We start from the raw sequence: 19,281 nt of genomic DNA, 5'->3' as shown, positions 1-19,281 counted from the left end.
TCTTCCTGAGACAATTGAACATGGGTTACTTCTTTGTCCGTTGGTCATTCAGACCTGGTTTGCACATCCCCTTAGTTACTGTATTGACACTCAAGCAATCACCACTTTTGACAATTGGCTGCTGGCTTTGTTTGATCCTGACAATGGTTTGGCTTTGGCTGATGCTTAATTTCCCACCCACGTTGCTTTCCTTATGTGGTTCATTTAGAAACAAAGGTGCAATCTCGTTTTTAAGCATGCTCTTTGTAACCCTTCAATTGTGGCTGCTCTTTCCTATGCTGCTTCGAAGGAATTCCTTCAGATCCCTCTGAACCTACTTCCTACGCGTCACTCTTGCATCTTTGATCTGACCACCAAGGAGAACCATTGGTCTACTCCTCATTGTGGTTCTCTTAAGTTAAATATGGATGCGGCCTGGGATGCGGATTTAAACTCTTGTGGACTGACAATAGTGATACGTGATCCATCTAGAGTCATAGTGGGGGGCTCCTCCAGGTTCGATTTTACTTCTTCTCCATTGGCTACTGAAGCTCTAGCAATCGAGCTTGGCCTCAACGCAGCCTCTTCCCTCTCCCTCTCTTCTCTTCATCTGGAATCTGACTCCTTGACTCTCATTTCAGCTCTACAAAACCCCCTCTCAACAGTGGACTGGACGGCTGCTCAGATTGTTACTCGCATTCGAGCTCTTGCCTGCCGTTTCATCGTGTTAACTGGCGTTGGGTCACTAGAAAAGCCAATGTTGCTGCTGATCATCTGGTGGCTTCCATGGCTTTACGTAGGGTGTGTCCTGTTGATTGGTGCTCCAATCCTCCCCCCTCCCTAATGCTTATTTTGCTTTACGATGTTGCAGCCCCTCCTTAGCTAGGCTTATAGAGCTGTTTCTTGCTTTCTTGTTTTTTCGTTTTCTGCTTTCCTTTGTTTCTTCTGTAATGTTTCTTCAATGCCAAAAAAAAATGATTGAAATTGCATGTAATATTAATGGGAGAGGTAAGAAGAGTATTTGCTTCTAATTTTTTTTACGTATATTTTTCTTTTTTTGTTTTTATTTGTCTTTTCATATGAGTTGACAAAGTCTATTGATAATTGAAAAAAGATGGAGTTCCAAATATCAAATTTGAAGGTCCAGCTAGAACAACCCTTAACAAATAGTGCTCAAACAAAATAATCAAATAAAGCACATGATGGCAACCCAATGCCAGAGTTTGCATATTTGTTTTTTTTTTTTTTAAAAGTAATTTCATTAAATCAATTAACGAGTACACTCGTTTCGAATGTCGATCCCATAGAGCAAGTTCACCCGTTGGGTCACCAGGTCACGGTCACCAGGGCAGGAAACTATTCACTGCCACTGGATCTTTGCTTCCACCCGTTGGGTCAGGGTCACCAGTCAGTTACTGTTCATCTATTTTTTTTTTTTTTTTTTTTTTTTGGAAAATGAGAAATGTATGATGTAAATAAATAGTATTGATAAACAAAGAAAATTTTATTGGTAGACAAATTATATGTCCATCGACACTCTTTTTTTTTTTTTTTTACTCCACCGACACTTTTATCATATATACACCACCGACAAAGTTTTTGAAAAGTGTGAAAATATTTAAAACTCTACCGACACTTTTATCATGTACACCACTGACAAAGTTTTTGAAAAGTGTGAAAAATTTTTTTAACTCCACCGACACTTTTATCACATGCACACCACCGACAAGTTTTTTGAAAAGTGTGAAAAAATTTAAAAATCCACCGACACTTTTATCACATGCACACCACTGACAATTTTTTTGAAATGAGTGAGTGATATCCCACCGACACTTTTATGTGTGAAAAATTTCAACAAATAGACATGATGTTTTCACTACATACACACACCATCCGAGCTTAACAAACCTTCACCCTTTTCTTATCTCTAGCATTACAAATTTCCTAAATTTCCCTCGTTGCAATGAACAATTTGTGGGATCAAATTCAACGGTCTCAGGATGAAGATGATGAAGAGATGATGGCCACCAACGCCATTGTCATCGTTGCAGTCGCAGAAGAATCTGGAAATCAACACCGAGGGCGCGGTTCTCATCCGGGTCGTGCACCAAATGAGGAACAACTTAGAGAAGAAAGGGGCAAAGGTATGTTGGCCGACTACTTTGTCGACCGGCCAGTGTTCAAAGATCCGGAGTTCCGAACACGTTACAGGATGAGTCTCAATCTCTTCAAGCATATATCTACTGACCTTTGCCAGTATGATCGTTACTTTGGTCAAAGGTCAGATGCTACCGGCAAAGTCGGACTGCTTCCGGAGCAGAAGATGACAGCTGCCTTGCGAATGCTTGCGTACGGTGCAGAGGCAGATCAATGTACTGAGTATTGTCGGATGGCGAAATCCACCTCCGTCGCAGCCTTTCAGCACTTTACACGAGGAATTGTTGATCTTTACTCAACAAAATACCTCCGCGCTCCTACTGCAGCCGACCTCAAACGACTTCTTACCAAAGCTGAGAGGAGAGGTTTTCCAGGAATGATTGGGAGCATCGACTGTATACATTGGCAATGGAAGAATTGTCCGACAGGTTGGGCTGGAGAATATAGTGGTAGGAAACAGATCCCCACTATCAGCCTGGAAGCAGTCGCATCTTACGACACCTGGATTTGGCACGCATTCTTTGGAATGCCTGGGGCATGCAACGACCTGAACGTCTTGGCAAAGTCTCCATTGTTTGATGAGCTTACCGCCGGTAGAGCACCTCTGATCTAATTCCAAGTTAACAACAGAGCTCACAGTCTAGGGTACTATCTCGCCGACGGTATTTATCCTCGATGGGTGACTTTCTTGAAAACTGTTCGAAATCCTACACGCCCTAAGGAAATCGAGTTTGCAAAGGCTCAAGAGGGGTATGGGAAGGATGTAGAAAGATGTTTTGGTATATTACAGTCACGGTTTCGTATTGTTAGAGGAGCTGCTCGTGGGTGGCATAAAGAGGACCTTCGATACATTATGTTGACGTGTATTATATTACACAACATGATTGTCGAAAATGAACGACCTGAAGACAGCGATGATGAGTTGGAGTCCGATGATGAGGAGGATAACAATATGAGGTCCAGGATTGCTGAGGTATGGGAGGGACGAACCGGTAGAGACTTTGATCCTGTTGGTAGAGATGCTCATCATATGAATGGATTCATGGACCGCTACCAACAAATTAGATCTGAGCACAGTTACTCCAACCTTCAGGAAGATCTCATTCAACACTTTTGGGAATTTCAAGGCAATAGGAATATCTAGATCTACTATTTGTGTGTGTTTTCTATTAGTTTTTATGTTTTTAATTATGTTTGTGTGGTTTCTACTATAGTTTTAATGTTTTTAATTATGTTTGTGTGGTTTCATTTAGCTTTTCATTTGTAAGGGTATTATTCAAATAAATTTTAATTTCATCAATCCAATATTACATAAGTCAAAAACCAAGCATTGGAATCATAACAATACAATTATTTAAAATATATAACTCCCTAATTTTCCTAATCCTCATCTTCATTAGGAATCTAATTTGTGTTTGTGCCATCCATATGGTTGGGGTTGGTGGATTCACCCGAAGAGAAAGGTGGGGAAGGGACACCACCGGTGAATGGTGGTTGTGGGAAGCCACCGGGGAAAGGAGATTGTGGATAATACTCATCGGGGAATGGTGGTTGTGGATAGCCACCGGAGAAAGGAGATTGTGGATAGCCACCGGAGAAAGGAGGTTGTGGATAGCCACCGGAGAAAGGAGGTTGTGGATAGCCACCGGAGAAAGGAGATTGTAGATAATACCCACCGGGGAATGATGGTTGTGAGATGTTAGATCCACGGGTTGCATCTTCAGCTTCTTTCTCTGCAATTTTTTTTTGTTTTCTTTGCCAGTAATTCTTTTTGGTTGGCGTCATCTTACTTGTGTCCATCTCCATAATACGCTCTTCCCTCTCTTGAATTTTGAATGCCTCGTTTCGCATATCTATTTGCAAGCGTATATAATCTCGTTGTTGTTGGTCACGGAGATGTCGAGCATATTCCTCATCACGTTTCTCCTTGGCAGACATCATTGATGTTTGGTTGGTTGCTATAGTCTCCACATCGTTCGTCAGAGGACTGGAATCATTAGATGCTTTCTTTCCTTTCCGAAGAGCTTCTTTGGCAGCCTTCTTTCCTTGAGGCCTCACCGAAGGATTGGGACAACTGCATCTATGTCCAACTGGACATGAGAATCAGGAACGGATTGTTGTGTGTGCATCCGTTCAGTTCCTCCCCTGGAGGTTCCTCCAGCCGAAGAGGAATGGTTTGGAATGTCATCAAATTGTTGAAAGCCCATAACAATCTCGTAACATTCTAAACTAATGAAATCACCTTTTTTTTCTTTTCCTTTCGATTTGGTCATCGCAGCTCTCCACAAATCTTGTGCTTGACGTCGCTATTAAATTTTTTAAAAAAAAGTATAAATCTATTAGTACAAATATAAACGAGGTACAATGTATCAACTATTTAAGTATAAGGTGAGTATAATGTATAATTTAAATAAAATGAAGTATAAAGTATGCTTATGAAGTACTAATTTGAAGTATAATTATCAACTAAATTTTAATATATGAACTAATAATTTAAAGTATAATTATCACTCGTTGGGTCACTGGTTCATATACCAGTCACTGCTTTTTTATGTTTATTTCCATCTTCTTGGTCAGTTTCGTGAAACTAACCCAAAAAGTGACCCAGGTTAGTATGGAAACTATGCCAGTGACCTAGAGGGTGGAAATGAACATCAAAAGTAGTGAATAGTAACTGACCCAGTGATCCAACGGATGAACTTACTCTTATAATGTCAGGAGCTTGAACAAACCATGATTAGCTATCACTATTCCTCAATGTGTGAGAAGCTAATAGGTGAGCAACCGTATTCGCTTCTCATTGTACATGAGTAACCTAGAAACCAATATTTCCCTGAAGCAGGCTCCTAATCTCATCAATCAAGAGGTGCATGGTCGATAGTGTCGGCCCTGTGAGTTTGGAGGCTCAAGGCGAAAAAAATTTCGAGGCCCAACAAATTCAACAATTGAATCCCTAAAGATGTGGGGTGAAGATGTGGTGATGTGGGTGGTGGACGACGGCGATTGGCGGTTTTGGAGGAGTGCTGCTAGTACGGTGTTTTGGAGAACAGCAAGCTGAGCTAAAATTTGATTTTGGTTTTGGGTAAGTGTTTCCATGGGCACGTGCAGCTCTTCATTTTGGTTTTGCAGAAATTCTAGAGTGTTGGAAGTTTGAAAACTCAGGAGGAGGTGAAGAGGTATTGAGGAGTTGGGAAGAGGAGGATGGTTGAGCAGATGTGAGCGGTGATGGTGGTGGTGGTGGATTGACAAGTGCAGAGGAGAAGGGTATTTGGGTTTGGCTGCCTCTGATCGTCTTGGCTCTGATTACCAGTTGATGGAGCACATACAGTAATTAAAAGTAAAGGAAATTTGAAAGAAAGAAAGACAAGGCAATTATCAAAAGCAACTCATTTCCTTTCTAAGCCTCAGTGGCAATAGAACAGAAGATATAAACTAGAGGAAGGTTTTCCTCAGCATTACAGGTGACCAACACGTGTCACAGGACCGGCCACAAAGGAAATTGGACTAGACCTACGATCTATTGATGGACTAACATGACTAATTGGGCTTGAAGGAAAATTGATGGGGTTGAAGGGTCTCCTTATCATATTGCGTCTAAGCGTCTTCTGTTTGTTTAGTTTTTTAATTTTTTTATTGCAGGCAACATAATTTTTTTTTTTTGAGGCCCTGCAATCTGAGGCTTTAGGCCCAAGGCCGGCACTGATGGTCGACAGATCTTGATCTTCCTGTTGCAAAGCTTGAACCAAAAGAGTGCAATCGCTCTCAAAAGTCACCTCTGTGTACTGTAAAGTCTGCGCTAGCCGTAAGCCTTCTTTGAGTGCAAGTAACTCGGCATGAAAAGGAGAAGTAACTAGTGCATGAGGGCGGGATGTACCTGCCAAAAATTCACCCTCACTGTTTCGTAAAATACATCCAGCTCCTCCACCCCTATTGGATGCTTTGTATGCTCTGTCACAGTTCATCTTGAACTGTCCTGTTATAGGTCTGGCCCACTTTACTCTTTGTCTACAACGTACCACTGGTCTTGCATTACTCTTTGTCAAGCTTGAAGTCTTCATACCATCCAAGAGTGAGCAGAAAGGAAGGTTTGAGAGTAGCTGTTGGACAAGAGCAGTTGAAAAAACTTAATATGCCAAATGATCATTTTGGTCTTGCATCGTTTCATGGCTTCATCCAAGTTCCACTTAAATATATACGTACTTTACGTCGTTTCTGTTTCTCTTTCAGCAATTATATAGGCTGATAATAGACTTTTAAGTTTTTGATTTTTGATTTTGCACCTGTAGACATGGATAGAAACCATGAATATGTAGATACCATGTATTTCAACCAAACTTGGCATCACCGGCCAACAACACCCTCAACATGAAGAAGCAGCTTATTGATCAATTAAAGAGGGAGTACGTACGTACATATAAAAAGACGAATTAGTGAAAAGAAACTCAATCAATCACAGTGGCACTGGATCGATAAGGAGCGCGGCAACACAATCTTTGGTCATCTTCCCAACCCGTGTGAAACCATCTTCCCCTTTGTAAAGGAGATCAGTTACTCTTGTTAAATTGAGAACACGCACAAGAACCGGCGTTGGCACAGCGGTTGGTACGGTCTAAGAAACTCCTCATTTATATCCTTCCACAAATCTAAAACTTTTTTGTTGAATACGCCGACGGTCTCTTGCTCTGAAACTCCATATTGCTTCATGTAGCAATCAATGCTAGAAGGTGCATGTCCTCTCACTTTCTCAAACTGCAGAAGTAAAATACTCTAATTAAACTAGATTATAAGCCTAAATTAAAACAAACATATATTAAGCTGACAAATCGATCTGTTTTGTTATATGTACATACCTTGTGGAAACAATGTCATCCATGAGCCTAAAAATGGTATTGGAAGCTCTAAGAATTTTAGGGTCATTCAACAACCACTCAAATGCCTCCTTGGTTACAATATCTGTTAGATCAAATATGGACTTAACACATCATCATAAAGTAATTGATGATTAGCTAAATGTCAAACCTAGTTTAACATGGATACAAACTGTAAATCAATACTAGTAACTTAATGAAGCAGTGTATCAATTCATTAAGGATAGTAATCCATTGCTTAGTCTACAAGAAAGGCTACAAGATTGTGATACATTAGGAATCTAACTAGGAAACCTAAACCGATATGGATAGCCTTAATGGGAAGCTTCTTGAGGGTTAAGTCTCCTATATATACAGATGAATTGGTCCCTGATTACTACCGACGTTTTGCATATTGTTCTGTCCATTGAGAAGCAAGTTGGTAAGTAACAGAAGGCCATATTCAGTGTTCGTGATTGCAGCACAAGATGGAATCCATGCCAGTGATTGTTGAAGGTAAGCCTTGATCCCTTTTATGATTGTGTGCATATGTTGTGAGCATGTATATGGTTTTAACAATTAGTATCAGAGCATAGGCTCACAAGTATCAAAATCGTTGAAGGGTTTTGCAAAACAAACAAACAAAAAAAAAAAAAAAGGTTTTTTGCTTTACGGATCAAGTAACTGGTCAGGTAACTGACCAAGTCACTGACCATGTAACTGGTCATGTACCTGATCAAGGTAAGTTACTTAAGTCGATTGCTGCATCTGGTTAAATATCAAATTCACGCTTCCGCTGTGATTTTTAGCAGCAAATTGGGGAAAAAGCAAAAACAGGTTTTTCTGTGAAAATTGATTTCGATTCATAGCATGATAATTGAGTTTTTGATTGTGCTCAAGAGCACTAGTTGCATTCCCGGCATGCGTTAGGTTAGAGTAGATGGTGACCGGATGAAATTTACAATTTCTTGATTGTTCTGTGGTTTCTTGGAATCGAAACAATTTTGATTGTGCTTGAATATGCATGATGAATTGATTGATGATATGGTATTGTATCTGTGATTGTGTAAAATTACATGAAGAACAAAAATCTCCCAGAATTTGTTTACACGTTATTAAAATTGACAGATACGAGAGCTTAATTTTCTTACAAGGATGAATCTGGGTAGAATATAAAGTTAAAAGCTCATGAGTTTTGTGGTTTTCTGTTGGCATAAGTGATTATGATGCACAAAGCTTTCTTCATTGATGTTGGCAGAAAACAATGATCAGGTAATTGACCATGTAACTGATCAGGTCACTGACCATGTAACTGGTCGGGTCACTGACCATGTAACTGGTCAGCAGGTCAGGTCACTGACCAAGTAACTGGTTAGGTAACTAATCAAGTACCTGATCGAGTAACAAAACTGAAATTGTGTTTTGTGTTTTAAAACTATGGTTCAGTTTTATCTTCCAAAGAAGTGGTCAAGTATGGTTTTAGAACACAAAACAGCAATATGCATGCTTGATGAAAATAAATACGGATACTTAGAAATTTTTCTTCTATCTAAAGATGTGGATAAATTTCTTTGGATAACTTCTTTTCATTGAACATGGTATATTGATAAAGAACTCCAGGATATTATGCTTCTGCTCAAAAGTGTTGCTTAACATTATTTTTGGTTATGGACTGATATGAATGCAAGTATGGATTGTTTAGGTTTTCTGTATGTTCTTGTTTTGAGCTAAATAAAACACAGAAAACTTAAAATTATTTTCTTTACAAATTGAGAGCTCACTCGAATTTTGTTTTGCTCCTTAGGTAATTCCTACATGAACTTGAACAGTGTCTTGATGCTAACTGGAACAAACTATAGAGCTTGGCTAGATTTTGTAGAGAACTATATGGGAATGCATGAGAATATAGACTATTGCTTTACTGAGGATAAGCCTAAAGAGTTGGATGAAAAGAGCACCAAGAAAGAAACTGACCTTTACAAGAAGTGGCATAGATCCAATAGAATGGCTAAGAACCTCATTCGTACCTCTATGTCCAAGACTGTCAGGGGAAGTATAGAAGAGCCTGAGCTAGCATCAGATTTTCTGGAACTCATAGGTGCTAAGTTTAAAGAAAGTGAAAAGGCAGAAGCAACTAGACTAACCAAGGAGTTTCATGATTTGAAGTACATGGGTTCAGGGGGAGTTAGAGAACATATTATGAAGATGATCAATATAAATGGCAGACTCAGGGAGCTCTTGATGGGGGTTAGGGATGAGCAGGTAGTGCATTATGCACTACATTCCTTGCCTAACAGTTTTAGTCATCTTAGGACCAGTTACAACTCTCAAAAGGGAAACTGGACTCTAGATGAACTTATATCCATCTATGTGGATGAGGAATCTAGGATCAAGGAAGAAAAAGAACCTGTTACAGCCATAAATCTCATAGAGAAGCCTAAGAAGAAAAAGCCCCAGAACAAGCTCAAGCCTACCAAAGCCATAACTAAGAGTTCAATAGCTGCAGTGGCCAAGGAAAACAGGCCATTTAGGTTCAAGTGCTACTTTTGCAAAAGAGTAGGACACATGAAAAAGGACTGCACTGGCTATAAAAATTGGTTAGCCAAAAAGGGTAAGATTTTTTCTAATACAGTTTTTTCTTTAGAAATTAATCTTATAAATGTTGAACCACAGTCTTGGTGGATAGATTCAGGCTCACCTATTCATATTAATAATTCTTTGCAGAGATTCATAAGGAGGAGAATCCCAAAAAGTGATGAAGTGAACCTGTGTGTAGGCAATGGCATGAGAGTGGCAGTCAAGGCTATTGGAACCTTAAACCTCGATTTAGGATTAGGAAAATTGTTAGTTTTGGACAATGTTTTTTATGTACCTTCCATGAGAAGGAATTTGGTTTCAGTTTCTCTTTTAGTAAAATCTGGTTGTAGACTTATTATGGATAATAATGGAATTCTTATTTCTAAAAATTCTGTTCAAATTGGTTCTGGTGTTATTATGAATGATTATTTACAGTTAAATTGTTCAATGGCTCAACAAGAAATTTTACTTGTTGAAAATAACACAAACAGTACTAGCACTTTAACAGGTGTTAAAAGAACCAAACTAAATGAAAAATTTGCATTTTTATGGCATAGAAGACTCGGCCATGTTTCAAAAGAGAGACTAAAAATATTGGTGAAAAACAAAATCCTAAATGAACTTGATTTTTCTGATCTAACAGATTGTGTGGAATGTTTTAAGGGAAAAATAACCAACACAAGTAAGAAAACTGCATATAGAAGCCAAAATTTATTAGAACTCATACACACTGATATATGTGGACCATTTAGGCATCAAACTATCTGTGGGAATGTGTATTTTATCACATTCATTGATGACTTTTCTAGATACAGTTATATTTATCTACTTTCAAAAAAGGCACAAGCATTGAAAGCCTTTCAAATCTTTAAGTCTGAGGTAGAAAATCAACTGGAAAAGAAAATCAAAACAGTGAGGTCAGATAGAGGGGGAGAGTACATTGAATCCGGCCAACAAAAGGGTCCATTTGCCTTGTTTTTGCAAGACAATGGAATTAAAGCTCAATACACAACACCCTATAAACCATAACAGAATGGTGTTGCAGAGAGAAAGAATAGGACTCTTTTGAACATGGTTAGATGCATGATGTGTACAACTGGTTTGCCTAAATTTCTGTGGGGTGAGGCTTTAAAAACTGCAAATTATATTTGCAACAGGACACCTAGCAAAGCCATAGAAAATACTGCTTTTGAGCTTTGGTGTGGCAGGAAACCTAGTCTTCATCACTGTCATGTTTGGGGATGTCATGCAGAAGCTAGGATTTATAATCCAAGCTTGAATAAACTTGACCCCAAAACTGTTAGCTGCTATTTTATAGGTTATCCAGATAAATCTAAAGGCTATAAATTATATTCTGCTCATCATTCACCTATAATTTTTGAAACACATCAAGTAAAGTTTCTAAGTGAAAAAGTTCACAATACAAACCTTGATGATTTAACCTCAGATTTTGAGGAAATTGTGTCAGATGAGAATATAAGTGTAGCATTGCCTTTAGAACAAGATGTAACTAATCATGTCACTGGTCACGTAACTGACTAAGTAACTATACCTGGTCGAGTAACTGACCAAGTAACTGTACCTAGTCAAGTCACTGACCATGTCACTGACCATGTAACTGACCAAGTAACTGTACCTGGTCAAGTAACTGACCACGTAACTGGTCAAGTAACTGAACCTCAAAATCCTCCAGTGGCTCAGCCTAGAAGATCACAGAGAGCAAGAAAACCAACTTATGGGGGGGGAAGAGAGTGACTACATTATTTATCTACAAGAAGCAGAAATTGAAATGGACTATGCAGAGGACAATGATCCAACTACATTTAATCAGGCCATTGGAAGTAGTGAATCACATCAGTGGCAGCTAGCAATGGAAGAAAAAATTGATTCCATGAGCCAAAATGCAGTTTGGGAATTAGTTGAACCTGACCCCAAACAGAAGCCTATAGGTTGTAAATGGGTTTTCAAAACCAAAAGAGATGCAAATGGCAATGTAGAGAGACATAAAGCAAGATTAGTTGCCAAGGGTTTTACACAGAAGGAGGGCATTGACTTTACTGAGACTTTTTCTCCAGTTTCTACAAAAGACTCGTTTAGGATAATCATGGCTTTAGTGGCTCATTTTGATATGGAGCTGCACCAGATAGATGTTAAAACAGCTTTCTTGAATGGTGAACTACATGAAGTGATTTATATGAGGCAACCAGAAGGGTTTGTACAAGCTGGAAGTGAAAACTTAGTGTGTAAGTTAAGAAAATCAATTTATGGCCTAAAACAAGCTTCTAGACAGTGGTACAAGAAATTTGATTCTGTGATTTCTACTTTTGGATTTACAGAAAATCTCGTTGATGAATGTGTTTATTTGAAGACAGTTGGGAACAATTTTATTTTTCTGGTACTCTATGTGGATGACATACTTTTGGCTAGCAGTAACATTAAATTGCTTAAAGATACTAAGAGTTTTCTGTCAAGGAATTTTGACATGAAAGACTTAGGAGAAGCATCCTATGTACTAGGTATTGAGATTAAAAGAGATTGGGCACAAAGACTACTTGGTTTGTCTCAACATAATTATATTACCAAAGTTTTAAAGAGGTTTGGTATGGAGAAGTGTGCAGCTGGAGAAGTTCCCATGTCCAAAGGAGATAAGTTAACCAAGAAGCAAAGTCCTAGTAGTGATGTTGAAAAGGAAAATATGGAGTCAAAGCCTTATGTCAGACTTGTAGGAAGTCTCATGTATGCACAAGTCTGCACTAGGCCAGACTTGTCTTTTGCAGTAGGGATTTTGTCAAGATTCCAGTCTAATCCATGCCATGAGCATTGGGTAGCTGGGAAGAAAGTGTTGAGATACCTACAGAGAACTAAAAGTCACATGCTTGTTTATAGGCAAGTGGAGGATCTGAAACTCATTGGATTCTCAGACTCGGATTTTGCAGGGAATTATCCGGACTCCAAGAAATCGACTTGTGGATATGTGTTCATGCTTGCAGGAGGTGCTATTACTTGGAAAACCATGAAACAAACACTTGTTTCAACTTCTACTATGCAAGCTGAATTTATTGCAGTATATGAAACTGTGTGTGAAGGACTTTGGATTAGGAATTTTCTCATGCAGACCAAAGTATTGAGTCATATTGTGGCTGGAACACTTGTGATTTATTGTGACAATGAGGCTGCAGTTTTCTTTAGCAAGAACAGTAAAAGGTCAAATAATTCTAAACACATTGATCTAAAGTATTACAGTGTTAGAGAAAGAGTAAAGCATGGTGAAATAGCTGTTTTGAGTATTGACACAAATTCACAGCTAGCAGATCCTTTCACCAAGGCCTTGTCAGTAGCAGCATTCCATAAGCATACAACAAGCATTGGAGTTTTAGCTAATCTAGATGCTTAGGTTCAGTAGAGAGTTAGTCCAATTGGAGCAATTTAAAATTTTAAGGTTCTTGAGTTCTTGTATTTTCAGTTGTGATATTTTTGACTTTTGTTTATCACAACTTATTTGTAATGGCAGTTTTTATTATCAATAAATTTTGAGGTATTTCCAGTTATGATTTTGCTGCAGCTTTATTGGTTTATTTTGGAAATTATCATCTTGTTTTGAATGTCATACTTGCTATCAGATGGCTTAAATCATGTACAGCATGATGCTAAGGTTCAAGCAATGTTTTAAGCCATCAGTGTTCAGAAATATTGCTTGAGTTTATGGTTTTAGAAACATACAGTAGGACCTAATATATGTTTACTTGTTGATACACATTAACATATATTGTATCACTTCTGGTTTGACATATGTGGATTGCAGGAGTTTATGTTTGTGGTTTTGAAACTCTGCATTTTTGTTAAAATGTATACTGTTTCTTGCTCTGCATAAGTAACTGTGATCTGACCATGTTGGAATGGATTTTCGATTTAAGTTTGTCATCTGGCGCGCACTTCAGTAAGTTAAGTAGGTTTTGATGTTCTCTGGTGCAAATCATCGAGTATGATATGTGTGAGTCCAAGGGGGAGATTGTTAGATCAAATATGGACTTAACACATCATCATAAAGTAATTGATAATTAGCTAAATGTCAAACCTAGTTTAACATGGATACAAACTGTAAATCAATCCTAGTAACTTAATGAAGCAGTGTATCAATTCATTAAGGATAGTAATCCATTGCTTAGTCTACAAGAAAGGCTACAAGATTGTGATACATTAGGAATCTAACTAGGAAACCTAAACCGATATGGATAGCCTTAATGTGAAGCTTCTTGAGGGTTAAGTCTCCTATATATACAGATGAATTGGTCCCTGATTACTACCGACGTTTTGCATATTGTTCTGTCCATTGAGAAGCAAGTTGGTAAGTAACAGAAGGCCATATTCAGTGTTCGTGGTTGCAGCATAAGATGGAATCCATGCCAGTGATTGCTGAAGGTAAGCCTTGATCCCTTTTATGATTGTGTGCATATGTTGTGAGCATGTATATGGTTTTAACAATATCTTCCATGCCAAGTAAAGAAATGGTCGTTAGACAGGTGTAACTGATCGAAACGGTTGCAACGCGTATATACTCTTCCATGCTCGGAATGAGTCCTTCGTGTAACCATTGAGCCTCATTGAAATACGATCAGCTTGATTTTTCATCTGAGCATATAGATAAATAAATATATACACACATATGCATATTAAACTAGTGAACTAAATTTAAAAATAAGTTAATTTCATTAGTGTATTACGTACAGCTTGTATTGCATATGAAACTCGGTGTGATCTTCCTTCCTTTGATATCACCTCGTCAATTTCATTGAAAAGATTCAAAAGTTCATAATAGAATATTTTCATATAATCCGGGAGTTCATCTATGCATTTGAGATCCCACCTGAAATATATTCATATATATGATAATCTTAAGCATATTTATATATATAGTAGGAGTCTTGGAAGAAAAAAATTAACTAGCAAAGTAACTAACGATATATCACTTTAAACCTGTCAATTGCTTTGGTAAAAATCACTAGTTCTTCAAATGTACCATATGCATCGTAGATATCATCTAAAATTGTGAGAAGAACAGCCACTTTTGTCATAACAATTCTGCCAGTGGAGTATTGAGGTTCAAAATATACTCCTACTATCCAAAAGAACAACTCCACCACCATATCTCTTGCAAAAGGCAGTTTCGTTTCAAAGTCTAGTTCTCTCCACCACCTAATAAACGATATTAGTTCAATAAATTGATAAACTGACCTCCTAACTCCACTTGAAAAATTAACAACAAAGACCAGAGCACTTAATTATTATGAGCTTAATTAATTAATTAATTAATTAATTATATATATATACATATATATATATATATATATATTTATGGAGAGAGGATCAGAAGTGCGGATGCCGCTTACAGAGGCTAGCTCGAGGCAGCGCCCGATCGCGGCTTTGGTTTTGTCCTCAGAGACTAGGGACACCCCGGACGTGATCGAAGTCAAAATTGGTTCGTCGGTGGACTCATCAGTGACGAGTTCGAAGTCAAAATTAGTTTGCTCGGAGTTTCTGTTAAACTTTTGGTGCAGACCTCCGACTTCGATCACATTAGCCCTCAACTTGATGGCGATCACGTCCGGGGTGTCCCTGGCCTCCGAGGATGGAACCAGAGCTGCGATCGGCGCTCCCCCGAGCCTCCATGAGCTGTGTCAGCACTTTGGCATCAATTGTGGACGTCCGCCTGTGAACGGGCCTCTATATATATCTGTGTGTGTGTGTGTGTGTGTGTGTGTGTGTACCTTGTAAAGTCACAGAGCTCCTTTTGGTGTTAAGACTGCACAAGATTGAAATCCAACTTTGCAAGTTTCAAAGATTCACTATGTGAGGCTTCATCTTGGTAGATTGACATGTAACACTTGGCACATAATCTCTCTAGACTTTTTCGAAGAGATCTCTTCAAAGCTTCAGTTATTTGTTCAGTCAGTAGTGCTGGATAGCTTACATTGTTATTAGAGAAAATTTCGCAAACAGTACACCAAGTAAAGGCCACTAATAATTCTTATACACAAAGTTTCAAACCAAACATTTCGGTACACGAAATCTGAAACTCGACCCACTATCAGTACACGACGTCAATTTTTGACACCAAAATGTCCATTATGCCCTCAGTTCTTTTTTTTAAATAATTTTTTTTTCTGTTATTTTTTTTTTCCTAAATTTATAAATGACTCGAGTCATTTTTTTTTTTGTTATGCGAGGTGAGGAAGGCGGCATTGGAAGCGAGGGAGTGAGCCCGGAAGAAGGAAGAAGAAAGAGATAAAACGAGGGAAAAAAAAACAGAAAAAAAAATTATTAAAAAAAAAAGAACTGAGGGCATAACGGATATTTTGGTGTCAAAAATTGACGTCATGTACTGATAGTGGGTCGAGTTTCAGATTTCGTGTACTGAAATGTTTGGTTTGAAACTTTGTGTATAAGAATTATTAGTGGCCTTTACTTGGTGTACTGTTTGCGAAATTTACCCTTGTTATTAAGCACAGACCTAGTTGAGTGGTGGTCGATGAACAGAAGAGCTTCAAGTATATCTTCTCCATATTAACCCTAAGATGTGTCGCTTCATAGAGGCTTAGCATACCATAGGCGTCAGCAATTAAGCATTTTTTGAAGCTACCATTTGAATCTTTGAACTTTGTTGAATATATCTGTATTTTTTTTCTCCAAAAATGCATGCCATTGATCAGCATATATAAGAATAAAAACAACAAATTTTGCAGGCCTGCTCAAACATAAATTTTCAATAACATAATTACGTACCAGATGAAATATGATATACATGTTGACTTAGAAGCCGAAAACATAGCGCAACATTGTAAAGATGGTTGTCGTCACGAAACTGATCATGATGACAATATTTAGCATGGATATGTTGCAGTGATTCTTCTGTTTCATGTTCAAATTGGTATGCCACGCCAAGTCGTTGTATTGCATCAATGAACTTGAGTCGATGTGAAAAATCACATTCATTAGTAAAAACTTCCCTCTTCACTACTGTTTTCAGTTTTTCAACCTGTTGTGGCCAAAAGGCATCAGTCTTCTGCTACAAAAACAATTAAATGAGTTAAAACCATGTAAATCAATAGAATTTTGGGAAAAGTAAACATGTGGAATTGAAGGGAAGTGACTTTTTCACATTCATTTTTGAATACACTTCACACAGTGCAAATTATAAATATGAAATGATGGAAACTAGAGTGTGATAACCAGAGCCCTATTATTAATGTACTGGAGTAATATTGAGTTTTACAGTGTGTTGGGAATCATAGTTGATGAAGCGATCTCCCCATATGCTTGGTGGAAAATTTGCCGTCCAGCGAACAATTTCAAGCTTTGCAATTTGTGGTACTTGAAATGATGCAGAAATAATTGGCATAGACGACATGATTGTGTTGTGGTAGTGGTGGTAGTCCTAGTTCGAGAAGGCGGCGAGCGTTGAGCTACGGGTGTCGGACGCACCCTCTAGACATCTCGGACGGCCTCGATCAAGTAGCGAAGAAGAAGGCGATCGGAAACTCAGTGGTGTGCTGCGAGCTCGCCGGAAGCCATGGAAGCCCATCGAGCTCGACTTCAAACCTTTCATTGACTAGTCCAGCCGCTTCTGAACTGCTCAACTTCATCGCCTGGTTCAGTTCGGCAAGAGAAACTCCGCTGTCGCTGCCCGATCGAGGCCGGAGGAGCGACGTCCGTACTTTTTCTGGGTTAGGTTGTGGACGTCCACTTCAGATCCTTCTTGTGTGTGTGTGTGTGTGTGTGTGTGTATTGTAGAGGCATCGAAATTATATTTGTGAACACTTTTTGAGCGGCCTATCTTAGTTGTGAGCTAACTAGGGCTGGCTCAAATTACCATACCTACCCGAACCAACCGAAAACCGGCCGAACCGGTGGTGCCGGCGCAGACAAATCCGGTACCCGAAGAGTCGATATGGTAGTACCGTACTGAAGCAACGTTTTCCGCTCGGTAGTGGTACAACCAATTGCATAGGTTCGGTGTTACCGAACCAGCCGAGATAGAAATTTCTGGATTTAATTCCCAAAAATACTACCCCTCTTGCCTTTGCCAAGGATCGAACCCTTGCCAATCTCACTACAAACTCGAGTCACTTACCACTAGGCCACAAGCTTGCTTGTTGTCAATTGCACAAAAACTAAAAAATATACTTGAATCAGAAATCATAAAAATTAAAAACTCTTTCGATTCTTCTACTTCGAGACAACTCTCTCTCTCTCTCTTCTTTGTTCTTTCTCAGTTTCTCTTCCTCTTTTGTTTCTTACTTTCTCACTTTCTGCTCTTCCTCTTCATTTTTGACTTTTGTTCTTCCTAGATTCTTGTTCTTCTTCCTCCATTTTCTCATCATTTTTCTTATTCATCCTTCCACTTCTTCTTTCACCTCTAGATATGAATCAAAAATCAGATCTCCAACTGAATTCTAGATCTGGAATTAGGAGGGCTGCTGTTCTTCTCTCACTCTCAGCTTCTTTCACCTCAACTCTGTACTCTTCCTTCTTTCTATTTCTTCTTCCTCCTCATACTGCAATCCCCATCTCCTTCACTTAGGTTACAAATCTGAGGCAGATTATACATAAGAGCCAGATTATCGCCGGATTTTATCTCTGCAGTCCTCCAAATTCCCACGATCGGACTTTTCAAATACTGGCCAAAACTGACCGTTGAAATCGGTAAACTGAACTTCCGGTAACCGAAAGCTCCGGCACGGTTAAGGCAACACATTTGGTGAAACCGATGACTTTCGGTCTGTATTTGGTTGACGCCAAAAAATTCGGTAATAGTACCATGGCCAGCCCTAGAGCTAACTGGGTAACAACCAGACGGGCAGAGTAATGTTTTAAATCTTGCCTACAGCCTGACACAACCCAGTCTCCTACCCCAACACCATGACATTATTTTTCCAGTATCGGGAAAAGAATCCTATGCTTTCATTGGAGAACTCAATCATTGCACATAAAAATCAAAATTAATGTATGAAAGGAAGTATTTAGTCCTCGTTTGGTTGCCGGAAAATAAATTTGGTTATTTGGTTTTTTCCATGAGCATAGGAAAGTAAATTTCCCACCAGTTTCTCTACCAATGTTTAGAGGCGCCGGAAAAGTAATCGGAAAATGTATTTTACTTTCCTTTTCAATGTTTAGTTTGTGCATGAATAGAAAAGTAGGTAACATTAATTTTTCAATAATATCTTTATTATCAAAACATAAACAATTCAAGATTCAAAAGTGTCTTGAATAATTTGGTAATAACAACCATTAGAGTATGCAATTAATGAAGGGAAAGTATGAGGGAAAATAAATCCCATGGGGTATGGGTGGATCTATTTTCCCCTTTATTTTCCCTTCATGTAGGAAAGTTGTTCATTTCCTTGGGTGTGCCAAACACATGAAATAATAAAGTTTTCCTTCTCAACCTTTCCATTCCGTGAACGAAACGAGACCTTAGAATTAAACCAGGAAAGCAAAGACGGAAAATTCTGCCATCCACCAAGGTTGTGCTTACCCGGAGACGTGGCAGAACGATAGCCACTCCTTTCATTTAGGGTTTTGAATATGTCATTTAGGGTTCTGAACCTGCCGTTAGTCCATTATAACCTTTACCGTTTCCTTGGAAACAAGTGCAAGCTAAAAAAAAAAAGAAAAAATCAAATGATGGAGGTAGGTTGATTGGGTAAAAGTAGGTAGACAGGGA

The 19,281-nt window shown here is 38.6% G+C and overlaps 2 protein-coding genes and 1 pseudogene across 2 annotated transcripts; 2 read left to right on the top strand and 1 right to left on the bottom strand.

Moving 5' to 3' along the window:
• The first annotated feature begins 348 nt into the window (after nucleotides 1-348).
• On the top strand, nucleotides 349-940 carry LOC121052144. The gene is made up of 2 exons (XM_040516212.1): nucleotides 349-495; nucleotides 621-940. The coding sequence occupies exons 1-2, from the start codon at nucleotides 404-406 to the stop codon at nucleotides 859-861; spliced, it is 333 nt and encodes a 110-aa protein (XP_040372146.1). The 5' UTR covers nucleotides 349-403; the 3' UTR covers nucleotides 862-940.
• A 1,002-nt stretch (nucleotides 941-1,942) lies between these two features.
• On the top strand, nucleotides 1,943-2,749 carry LOC112194532. Its single transcript, XM_024334759.1, has one exon. The coding sequence runs from the start codon at nucleotides 1,943-1,945 to the stop codon at nucleotides 2,747-2,749; it is 807 nt and encodes a 268-aa protein (XP_024190527.1).
• A 3,837-nt stretch (nucleotides 2,750-6,586) lies between these two features.
• LOC112194531 lies at nucleotides 6,587-16,965 on the bottom strand (annotated as a pseudogene).
• Nucleotides 16,966-19,281: the final 2,316 nt, after the last annotated feature.

Source organism: Rosa chinensis, chromosome 3 (genome assembly GCF_002994745.2).
Source record: "Rosa chinensis cultivar Old Blush chromosome 3, RchiOBHm-V2, whole genome shotgun sequence".
Taxonomy (NCBI): domain Eukaryota; kingdom Viridiplantae; phylum Streptophyta; class Magnoliopsida; order Rosales; family Rosaceae; genus Rosa; species Rosa chinensis.
The sequence above is the reverse complement of the archived record's forward strand: the minus strand, read 5'-3'. Positions and strand labels throughout refer to the sequence as shown.